This window comes from Eumetopias jubatus, unplaced genomic scaffold (assembly GCF_037043125.1).
Source record: "Eumetopias jubatus isolate StellerSeaLion01/CBP00866 unplaced genomic scaffold, mEumJub1_p1.0 scaffold_10, whole genome shotgun sequence".
NCBI classification, from domain to species: domain Eukaryota; kingdom Metazoa; phylum Chordata; class Mammalia; order Carnivora; family Otariidae; genus Eumetopias; species Eumetopias jubatus.
This window is the reverse complement of record NW_028274816.1, coordinates 119,762,868-119,774,033: the sequence shown is the minus strand read 5'-3', so window position 1 is coordinate 119,774,033 and position 11,166 is coordinate 119,762,868. Positions and strand designations below refer to the sequence as shown.

Genomic DNA, 11,166 nt, shown 5'->3' with positions numbered 1-11,166 from the left:
GATGCTACAAGTGGATCCACCCATCTGCTCCCCCAGAGTCTGAGCTTGCATCTCAGGCATCCCCAGCTGAACCAGAGCCACCTGAGGCTCAAGGTCAGACAGACCCAAGGTCAGGGCCTCTCAAACCTTTTCACCAAGGTAATTGTAATGAGAGGAGAGTGAGCAGGCCCCTCCGGTGTAAGTTCTTAGCCCAAAGTGACTCTCAAAAAACCAAAATGACTTAGCTGAATGTTAAATGCAGGCATATTTTGCATTTTATGTTAATATTATGGCTGCTTGTTTTTTATAAAATAATGTTTTAAATGACCTACCACTGAAGGCAAGGATGAGATCCCATAACTAACCTATGGCTTTGTGTTCTAGCAGGAGAAGCTTCTGAGAAGCCTGGCGCCAAGGTGTGAGTGTGAGCATTGCACAATTTATATTTCTAGTCCACCTTGGGCTGAAATAGAACCAGAAGGGAGGGTGATGGCCAGGGGGGTAGACATAAAGTCTGAGATCCTTGGGCAGAGTAAGCATTAACGATTTTGAGATACAATGGAGGATGGACAGTGCCCTGGACAATTAGTCAAGTTAGGAAAAGCTCTCGGTGACCCTGTTGTGACCACACACGGGTCCATAAAATCTTGCAGGAGGAATATTCCCGGGAGGAAGCCATATCCTTCTCAGCCCTATATTTGTTTCTAGCTGTTTCCCTGGTCCTTGTCATACCCCACCCCAATGCCCTAGGAGCCCACCTAGAATAAATGGAAATGCTTTCTCAAGGTGGTGTCCAACCTCCCATGTGAATGGCTATTTGTCTTTTAAAGAGGCACCAAAAAATAAAGGCCATACGTTGAGACTTCCTACAGGTCAGGCACTGCGGTTAAGAGCTCTGTACCCCCATAGCTCCTTTATGCCCTGAGGACGACTGATCACATCTCCACTTTTCAAATAAGTTAGGAGAGTTCAAGTTCCGTGCCTTCATTCACAGTCACGTAGTAAGCAGGAGGGCCAGGATTTAAATCCAGAGCTGTCCGATTCAGAGGCCCAGGCTCATAACCACTACGCTTTCTGTCTGGATGGGAGAGGGAGGAGGAGCATTTGGGAACATGCCCAAAATGCAGAGCCCAAAGGGAGGAGGAAACTGGCTCTGTGAGGAATCTGGAGCCCACGAGTAATAGAAAGTCTAGAAAGCCGTGTTGGGGAATGCTGGGTCCCAGGGGTAGAGCACGGGAGAGCGCTCTGAGCTTCCCCGGCCTTCCCCCTGCCCACAGGCAACTAAAATACAACTCTGGCCAGGTCGCTGCCTTGCTTCAGGACCCTTCCCGGCCTTCCTGCCCGGCACAGGGCCAGGTCCGAACTCCTTACCTAGCAATCACCACCTTTGAGACCTCTCCTCAACCCCCCTCTCGGCCTCCCAGCCCCCTGGGCTCTCTGCTTCCTGGACTCCCTTTGCAAAGCTCTGCACCTGCTCCCACCTTCTCTCACCTGTAGCTCTCCTCTCCCACAACCTTCAAAGTTGACTCCTCTGAGCCTCCGGACTCCCCTAACTAGTTGGTCCCCTCCTTCTGCCCTCCTCCAGAACCTTGGCTTTTCACGCAGCACATAATTAGTGCTGCGGGGTCTCTATTCCAAATTTGGCCTTTCAGTAGGACAAGTTACTCGGCCCCTCTCAGCCTCGGCTATCTCATCTGTAAAATCAACCTCCTAGAATTGCGAGGATTGAATTTGAGGACGCGGGCAAAGCCGGGAGCGCGGTGTGCGGCACAGGGTACACACCCGCTAAATGCTAGCTATCCATGGTGAACGCCGCCGTCGCCGCTGGTTTGAGAATGAATATATTGCTGATTATGCCTGCATCCCTGGCAAATGCTGCTATCTCCCGGTCTGGAGAAGAGAGAGGAGCAGTCGGTTTAGGGGAGTGGAGGTCATTCACTGGCAGGAGATAAGCTGTGCTCTGCGGCCAGCCTGGCCCGCCCTTCTTGCACTCTGCTGCCGCGAAGGGCGAGAGGGACCACCGTGCGCTCTGTCCTTCGGCGGGGGGGGGGGGGGGGTGGCTTTCGCCAGCACGGAGAGCGGGGCACACAGGTGCGCCCGCCCTGCAGCGCACTGGTCTGGAAGGGTCCGAGGGAGATCTAGGGAGGGAAGCTGGGGTGGACGTGGTGGGCGGCGGGGTGGAGGGGTAAGGAATGGAACGAAGCAGAAGGCTTTAGGGCCTCTCCCGTGCCTTCCTCCCTCCCCTCCGTGGGGAGGGGGGGGAGCTAAAAATTTGGCAGGCTGAGTCGGGAGGGGCTGCAAATCGAGGCTCGGGGTTCAAGAAGAATTCTTCCAGGGCCGCGCGGGCTAATCTGTCAGGCTCAGGGACCCAGCGGAACGCCAGCCCGACCCCCCCACCGCCCGGCCTCGCGCTCCCCTCCGCCTCCCTCCTGCCGGCGCGAGCGGGCGGCGCGCTCCGGAGGGAGAGCTGGGCTGGAGGTTTCCTGCCCCCTTGGCGCCCGCACCTGTCCTCCGCGCCCACCGCTGAACCCGCGCCGACTGGGCAGCCGGGGGCGCCCCCCACCCCTCTCCCCCCGGGCCGGGGAGCCGAGGGGCAGCGCCGGAGCCCGGGGGGAGCGCGGCGCCGCCGGCCGGCCGGCCAGGGCCGGGGGCAGCTAGGACGGCCCCGGGTAAGCGGCGGGAGGAGGGGAGGCGGGCGGGGCAGGGCCGGGGTGGGGGGCGGCGGTGGGGGGAGCGGGGCGGCGGGGCCTGGGGGGCCAGGGCGAGGAGGGCGGAGGGGGCCGGCGGGATGGCGGGGAAGCGGCGCGGGGCGGCCACGTGAGAGCGGGAGCTTGCGCGGGGCGGGGGGTGCCTGCAAGGTGCTGGAGGCGGAGAGCGGGCAGGGCTCCGGCATCCCCCCCAGACTCCCACCAATCAGGTCATGGGGAGCCCAGCAGCCTCCGACGCCCCCACCCGCCCACTCCCACACGAACGTGTGGGGACAAACAGCGGGCAGACATGTGACTCGGCCCATGGGACCGCAAAGCCAGGCCCGTCAGTCTGGGGCAGGACTCGTGTGTCCAGGTCGAGCGGAGGGGACAAGAAGCAGGCTTTGGCCCCAGTGTGTGTCCCCGGTCTCTTGCCGGGGCGCTGTCTGCAGACTCACTGCAGAGCGCAGGCCTTGGGGAGGGAGCGCTCAGGGGGCTGGGCCCTGATTCTCGGGACAGCCCCCTTCAGTCCCCACCCAGCTAGGGACGGTGGGTTAATAGGCAGTTAGACCCAGGACCCCTGCCTGAGAAGAGGGAGAGGGCACCGATCACCCCTGAGTCAGGGACAGGGCCACACTTGGGCCTGGTGAGTTCCAGGAGGCTGGCCCCAGCCTATTGGCCTCTCTTGCGTTCCCCTCCCTGGCTCCAGCACTATCCCCGTTTATTTCCTAGCTCTTCTCCAGAAAGGGTTGATTTCTGCAAAGGGAGTGTGGCGTCCGGGAGAATCTGCAGGTAGGACACATCCTAGATACCTCTAAGTGGCCACATCCAGAGAGAGGTAGGGAACTCTTCTTGCATTCCTTGCCCTCTCTTCCTCCCCCAGGGTGCCCCCCTCCCCACCTGCTTGTGCTGGTTATGTAATTAACCCAGCTGAGGCTCTCTGCCAAGCTGACAGTGTCCAGGGAGGCCTGAGGGGCCCAGGGCCTGGAGGGATTTATGGGGAGGAGGGACCAGTCCTTACCCCAGGGGGAAGCCCAGGGAAGTAGGTAACACCTGTTGGGGAAAGGACAACACATGGGGCAGAAAGGAGATCAGGGTCCTAGTCTTAGTTGATAGCTTGGCTGGCTGTGTGGTCTACACTTCCCTGAGTCTCTGGTTTGGGGTTTCGGTATTACTTTCAATAAAACGGGGAGAAGAGTCTCTCTCTCTCTCTGTGTCTCACATACACACACACACCACACTACATGTACGTGAGCAACAGTGGTTAGTGACCCTTCCTGGGATTGCTAGGAGTCCCGTTGAGATTTGAGAAAACCTCAGAGAGGTGAAGGATCCCTGTACCTAACAGTGGCCCCTGTTAATTGCACACCTGTTGTGGGTACTGGGCTTTACTTTTCATGACCTCGCTTTCATGGCATCACAACACCCAACAAAGTTTCTTCCCCAAGGACACACTTTAGGTGGCAGAGCCGGGAGTCAGACCGTGGTGGGTCTCACCCCAAATCCTGCGCTATGTTTTACTATGCTGTATGTACACATACCCAGTGGACTGGATTTTCTGAGCCAGGCCAGAGTGAGGGCCATTCAGCTGTGAACTGGGCATATATGGAAAGAACACGCATCCACAGAGAAGACATGCACACATGCTGAAAAGCATGGCCCTATGGGAATCCAGCACACCCATTTGCCCTGGGCCCACGTAGCAGGCACTGGTGTCACCCTCCTGTGAACAGTCCCTGGACAGGCGGTCTCAGGCTTATACCAGCCTCCCTGGTCACCATCCTCATCAGAAGGAGAAGGCAGCTGGTTAGTAGGTTGACTTGGATTATCTCAGAAATAGGAGCTATTAGCCCCACTTTATATATGTGCAGAGCGTAGCTCAGATGGGGGAGGTGATGTGCCCTCGGACCACAGCTAGGAAACGTCATAGCTGGGGTTTTATACCTAAGCTCTAAAGTCACCAAAACTGAGCAAACAAGGAGTGAACGAACCCAGAGCAAGGTGCAAGGCTGTAGCAGCCCTTTCCTGGGCACCTGCTGTGTGCCAGGCCCTCTGAGCTCGCGGGGGATGCCAGAGAATGAGACGTAGCCCTTGGTCTGTAGGCATGCACCAGCTAGAATCGCTGAACTTGGAGGTGGGAGGTACTGCAACGTTGTGGCGGGGAGTAGCTGCCGTTGCTTGCCATGTGCCCTTGGGCCCACTTCTCACCCCCTCTTGAGTCTTCCCTAAAGTGGGAATGCCTGCTATCCCTGAGGGACACCATCCTGACGATGGGTCACCATGTGCGTGTGCTAACATGCAGTGCTCTATGAGTGGCAGGCTCTGGTCCAGGGTTCTCAATGGGGGTCATTTGGAAGTAGGGGATGTTTTTGGTCATCATGGTGACTGGAGCCGGCTGCTGGCTGGTACCTCCTAGCAGCAGGGCTGTAAGACGGCCTGCCCAATAAAGAACTCTCTCCTCGAAATGCTGGGAGTGCCTCCATTGAGACACACTGGACTCAGCTCCCCCCGCCCGCCCACGCCCCGGGCTCTGTGGGGAAGCTTGGGGAGCTTGGGGAGGTCAGACCTGGCCAAGAGGCCGTAATACAGGAAAGAGTGATTCCCACCGGTGGGTGTGTGGTGCTGGGGGGCGGACGGAGAAGGGAGGATGGAGAGGCTCGAGATGCAGCTAGGTGTTCTGGGAAAGGGAAGGCATGCCAAAGGGCAGTAGCAGCTGCAGCCGAGTCCCCGAGGCGGGCAAGTACAGGACAGATCCAGGGAAACGCGGGCCCCCCAAGCCCACCTCTTGTCCCCACGGTCCAGGTGGAGGCCGCAGAGGGCCCAGGGCAAGCAGGGGCAGCAATGGTGGGTCCTGACGGTGGCTGAGCCCCCAGCCCCTGGAATATGCAGCCCGGGGGAGCCCCAGGCAGCGGCGAGGACGCGGTGGCGGAGCGGGGCGGGAGGCATGGTCTCCACCTACCGGGTGGCCGTGCTGGGGGCGCGAGGCGTGGGCAAGAGTGCCATCGTGCGCCAGTTCCTGTACAACGAGTTCAGCGAGGCCTGCGTGCCCACCACTGCCCGCCGCCTCTACCTGCCTGCCGTCGTCATGAACGGCCACGTGCACGACCTCCAGATCCTCGACTTCCCACCCATCAGCACCTTCCCAGTCAACACGCTGCAGGTACGGGGCCCACTGGAGCGGCCAGCCGGGGAGGCAGGGGGCGGGTGCTGGGAGGGGGAGCGGAGAGGCTGGACTCCCACCTCGTCTGGGCTCTGGCCCCGTCCCCCATCCTCCGGCTCCAAGGGCTCCGTGCCGCACCACGGGCCACCCTGCTCAGAGCAGTCATCTGTGCGCCGCTTTATTCCACGCCTAGGTCACGAGCATGTAATGTATGGTGGGCTGGGCACCAGGGTAGAATGGGGCGCAAAACGGATGTGCGCTGCGCTCTCCAGGAGCCACGCACCTAACTCAGAGTCCGGGGAAGACAAGCAGGCTGTGCTTACATAGTACAGTAAGTGTGGGCTTGGTGGCCTTGTGTCCGCTAAGTGGGACTGGGCGGGGAAGGGGCAGTGGAAAGAAGGGCAGCAACACTAGATGATACCTGCCAGGATTCCGGGCTCTCGGACCCACGGCGTCTGTAGAAGGGGGACCTGGGATAGGTGGGCTCTCCAGCACGGGAGGCCCCAGCCAGTCTCTTATCCAATGGCCTTTCTTTAAGTGATGCTCTGCCCCTTGACCTCCAGACTGGTGCACGGGGCAGCCTTCTAGCAGGGGCTGGGTTCTGGTGCCCCCAGTGCCCTGGCTGATAGGGCTCCTTTCCCCAGCCTGCAGGGACCACCAAGTCCTCCTTCCCTTTCTCTCTCTGCCTCTGGCTTGGCAGGGGAGAGGGTGCAAGTGGGGCCTCAAATCTAAGACACATTTGCTCACCTAAGGAAGCCCCTGACCAGAGTGCATTCAGAGGTTTCTCTAGAAGGACAGGCAGGGGCCACGGCTTGGCTGGTTGTGACCGCAAAGCCAACCATCTCTGGGGCAGGGGCTCAGGCTCAGTACCATCTCGGCAACTCTGGGGAGGAGAACCGTGGCCCAAGTCCAGGGACACTTGGCAGTCCCGTCCCAGGTGTGGGCAATCCACACCAAAGACAAAAGCCCGACCCACACCTCTGCCCCTTGGGAACCGCGAGGTCGGGGCTGAGTGTCAGGGGTCAGGGCCTTGTGCTTCTCCTCTGCAGGGGACTTCAAGAGCGCCCAAGTGGATCCGCAGACCTCATTCCAGTCTTGCTCACTGAGCCTTGCTTACTTCTTCACATTTTGTCGTAGATTAAATTTTAATTTAATTTCAGTTTTGGAATACGTAAGACAGAGTTTAAAAGTCCAAGCTTTGTAAAAAAAAAAAAAAAAAAGACCCAGAGAAATCACAACTGTAAAAAGACACACCCAGAGAAATCCCAGGCCCGCCGTGCCCTCTTCACCCTGATTCTCACCCCCCTCTTGATGGGGCTGAGAATTAAATTAAATTAAATTAAAGAAACTTCCAATTTCTTTAGACAAATGAGAAAATGTGTTCTTATTCCACTCCCTTTCTTACAGGAAAAAAAAAATTATTCTCCACCTGGGCTTTTTGCCTTACGTTAAAACCTGGAGATCTTCCCTGAGTGTTAGTATCTGAATGTGGGTAGCACGGTGGCACTGACACACCCCTGCCCCCCGGAGAGATGGAGCCATGGAGCCATGGAGTCCCCTCTTGTTAGACAAGTGGGTTGCTTCCAGTCTCCCACACCGATAGCCTTGTCCATTGTCTCTCTGCACACAGGGAGGCGTATCTGTGGAATCGAGCCCCAGAAATGGCATGGCTAGGTCAAAGGAGGAATGCAGCTGGATTTGAAAGGAGAGGTTTCCCTCCCCTTCTAGGAAGTTGCATATTTTGTGTTGTTTGGAGAGCACTGTATGTGATGAGTGCATGTTTCCCTAAAGCCTTGCCATCAGAGCGTATTGTCCAACTATGGGGGTTCTGACAGTCCTGTAGATGAGATGTGATATTCTCAGTGGAGCTTTGATTTGTATCTCTGATGATGACTGAAGCTGAGCATCTTTTCATAGGCTTAAGGGCTTTGGCGTTTCTTTTTCTCAGAACTGTTAATGCCTTTGTCCATCTTTTCTGTTGGGTTGTTGCCCTTTTTCTTCCTGATTAATCCTGAGTTTTAGACTCTCCTGGATATCCTGGAGCACGGGAAAGGGACTTTGAGCAGAGAAATACTAAGAAGGAACCCTGCATGGCCAAAGATCAAATATAAAAGCTAAGACTCTCATGGGCCACTGTCCGAAAAGAGAAATAACATGCTTGCCCAAGGCCAGCTGAGAGGCAGCCCAGGAGAGTGGTCTGAGCCTCAGCTCTTCCTCCTACAGCCCCTCTCCTGTCAGAGGAGGAAGCTGGGGTTAGAGAAATGAGCAACAAATGCAGGGTCAGCACCCAGGTGGCCGAGCCTCCCTCAGCTCCTGGGTCCTTAGAACTGGACTCAGTATCCACTGCTCCTTCTCTGTCTTGACACAGCCCCAAGATGGTCGCTTATAGTCTGGAACCCTGCACAGAGCCAGCTGGAAGGAAGGCTGAGCTTACCTGCTCCCTCCCTTCAATCAGGGGTGAAGGCACAGCCCAGACAATCAGGAACTTTCCTCCTCCCCTTGTTAGGAGCCCCCAGAGAGCAGGAACAAAGGCAGCCTGGAGGCCCCCTGGAGGCCCCCTGGAGGAGACAGCCTGTTGGGGAGGTGGGGTGGTCACCCAGCAGCTGTCCCGTCTCAGCAAAGAGCTGGAAGAAGGTGGGAGCCTCTGTGCCTGTTTCCCCATCACTCCCACTTCCTGCTGATCTCCACTCCTTGTCGGGGTGGGGGAGGAACCCTGTGCACCTGGGGCGGGGGGCGGGGGGGGCAGGTTCCCAGAGGGCACTTCCTCCAGCAGAGTGCTGTCTTCCCTGCTTCCCTGGCCCGAGAAGCCGGTCCCTGGTTCCCAACGGCTTTAGATTTGTCCCCTGCGTCTTCCCCCTGCGGCAAAGTTACAACTGAGCACAAAGAAAAGATGCCACATCATCTCCCAGGGGAAATCCACTGCAGCCGCTTCTCAACCAAGCCTTTCAGTCGGGAGCTTTTCTGGAGCCAGACTGAACTCTCCACCACACTGGAGTCTTTCCTCTTGTGCTCCTGCTCTGAGGTGGAGAGCCCAGGCACAGCCCTCCAAGCCTGGCACCTGCCCCAAGGCAGCTCAGAAGCCTGTGGGCACGTGCCAGCACACCCTCCTGCTTGCCCGGGGCCCCCAAGGGAGAAGACCCTGGTTCCCTGTGTCCTTGGAGGCCTTCCCCTCCCCCAGCTTCAGAGACCCCCTTCTTTCCACACACCAGCTGCCCTTCACTGCTCTTGCATGTGCCATCTGCTGGAAAGTTAATCAGCTAATTCATCTCTTAGGGAACCTTCTCTCTAGTACACTCAGCCTTGCTGGGGGGCCTCTTCCTCTGCAGCGGCTGCCCCTCCCCGAGAATTCGCCATAAGCATTCAGGAAGCTCTGTCTCGGCGCTGCCCTTGGGCCCTGGTCTAAGTCAGCCCCCACTGTGCAGCCAGTCTCAGTCTCTTTCTCCTCGGGCCTTTCTCCTTCTCAACCCTGAGGGCAGCGTGGAACAAACAAAAGGGGCAATTTCAGGGAGCAATCTAAGGGCAGGGCTATAGGCCGGAGTTGCGCGGATCCCAGCATGGAACAGATGGGGTTCAAGGCCACAGAGAGCTCACCAGCCTAGGTAGTACAATTAAGGAGGCTGCGAAGAACCAACACAAAAAATGAGGAAGGCCTGGCTCTGGCCCTCGCAGGAGCTCACAACAGAACAAGGGAGCTGGGATAAGGTAGAATCAGTGTTCTTAGCACACAGGAAATGAAGGGAGTAGTCCCCTGCTTGCAGGAAGGCTCCCTGGAGGAGGAGGAAGCATTTAAACTGGAAGATGGAGGATTTCAACAGATCCAACAGCTAGTTCAGAGGGTTTGGCTCTTAGAGGCAGGCACTTAATACCTGTACTTGAACAAAGAACCAAGCGGATGGATGAATGCATAAATGGGTTGGGCGATAAAATGAGACAAGGCAGATCTCAGCTCCAGATGTGTACAGGACAGTGAGTGGCACAGCTCTGGAGGTCAGGCAGTGTGACCTGCCCTATCCTGGCTTGCAGGTGGGGAAGCCGCTGCACCGAGCTCCTCCATTCTGCTCTGGGCCAGGCCTCCTGGGGATGGGTGGCTGTGGGAGGCTTGGGGTGCAGTGGCAGGTGGGAATGCCGTCTCAGTCTATGGCTGGAGGTGGCTGGGGGCGAGGGTTGCCCTCAGGGTTGCTCTGACCTTGGCACTGGCTGGGGGTGTTGCAGGAGTGGGCAGACGCCTGTTGCAGAGGACTCCGGAGCGTCCACGCCTACATCCTGGTCTATGACATCTGCTGCTTTGACAGCTTTGAGTACGTCAAGACCATCCGCCAGCAGATCCTAGAAACGAGGTGAGGGGCCAGGATATAGTCCATTACCACCTCAGTGGGTGCCCCAGTGCTAACCACTGCCCTGGAAAGGGTGCAAGGGCAGGGAGGGTGGGACATTGGTGAAGTACCCTCTGGTTCCAGCACACACATTCAAACATACACATTTTACTGTTCCCATTTCTAATAACACACTTTGGGATTCTTACCATGGGGTGGCTGGCTAGTCTAATACAGTGGTTAAGAGCAGGGGCTCTGGGAACAAAACTGCCAGGGCCACTTACCTGCATCACTTTAAGCCAGTTAACAGATAAGCCTCAGGTTCCTCATCTGTAAGATGGGGATAACAATTGTACCCACCTTTTAAATCAGTTCTGATTAGAGCATATAAGGCACCCTGAGGGCTGAGCGCTGCACCTGGAACAGAGGTATCGTGGTAGCAGTACTGACCAGGCACCGCCCGCCCTTTTTGAAGTCCAGGGGTTGTGAGACCTGCCTGCGGAGTTCTGAGATCCCCACCCCCACCCCACCCCACAGGGTGATCGGCACCTCGGAGACGCCCATCATCATCGTGGGCAACAAGCGGGACCTGCAGCGCGGGCGCGTGATCCCGCGCTGGAACGTGTCACACCTGGTGCGCAAGACCTGGAAGTGCGGCTACGTGGAGTGCTCGGCCAAGTACAACTGGCACATCCTGCTGCTCTTCAGCGAGCTGCTCAAGAGCGTCGGCTGCGCCCGCTGCAAGCACGTGCACGCCGCCCTGCGCTTCCAGGGCGCGCTGCGCCGCAACCGCTGCGCCATCATGTGATGCCGTGCCTGCCCCGGCGGGGGCCACCCCGGGGACTGCGGGGCTCGGGCGTTGGGGGGGCGCCGGGGGAAGGACTCTGACGCGCCCGGCCTGGCACAACCGCGCAGCCGCGCGCCTCGCGGGGAGAGGCGGGGGACGAAAGGGAGCCTCCTGCAACGGCCAGGCCCAGCCCCTCTCCGCATCGGTCTTCCTGGGCCCGCTGCCTTTAGTGCTGTAGCT

The 11,166-nt window shown here is 58.0% G+C and overlaps 1 protein-coding gene across 1 annotated transcript; it reads left to right on the top strand.

The window, feature by feature from the left end:
- Positions 1-5,481: 5,481 nt before the first annotated feature.
- On the top strand, positions 5,482-10,947 carry RASL10B (RAS like family 10 member B). Its single transcript, XM_028109448.1, has 3 exons — positions 5,482-5,826; positions 10,039-10,163; positions 10,677-10,947. Exons 1-3 carry the CDS (start codon positions 5,611-5,613, stop codon positions 10,945-10,947), a joined length of 612 nt encoding a protein of 203 aa, XP_027965249.1. The 5' UTR covers positions 5,482-5,610.
- The last annotated feature ends 219 nt before the right edge of the window (positions 10,948-11,166 follow it).

Excerpts from the sequence above, each read along its gene's own strand:
- RASL10B (XM_028109448.1), top strand. The coding sequence starts at position 5,611 with ATGGTCTCCACCTACCGGGTGGCCGTGCTGGGGGCGCGAGGCGTGGGC. Across the intron at positions 5,827-10,038 it reads TCCCAGTCAACACGCTGCAG|GAGTGGGCAGACGCCTGTTG; the intron begins GTACGGGGCCCA and ends GGGGTGTTGCAG. Across the intron at positions 10,164-10,676 it reads CAGCAGATCCTAGAAACGAG|GGTGATCGGCACCTCGGAGA; the intron begins GTGAGGGGCCAG and ends CCCACCCCACAG.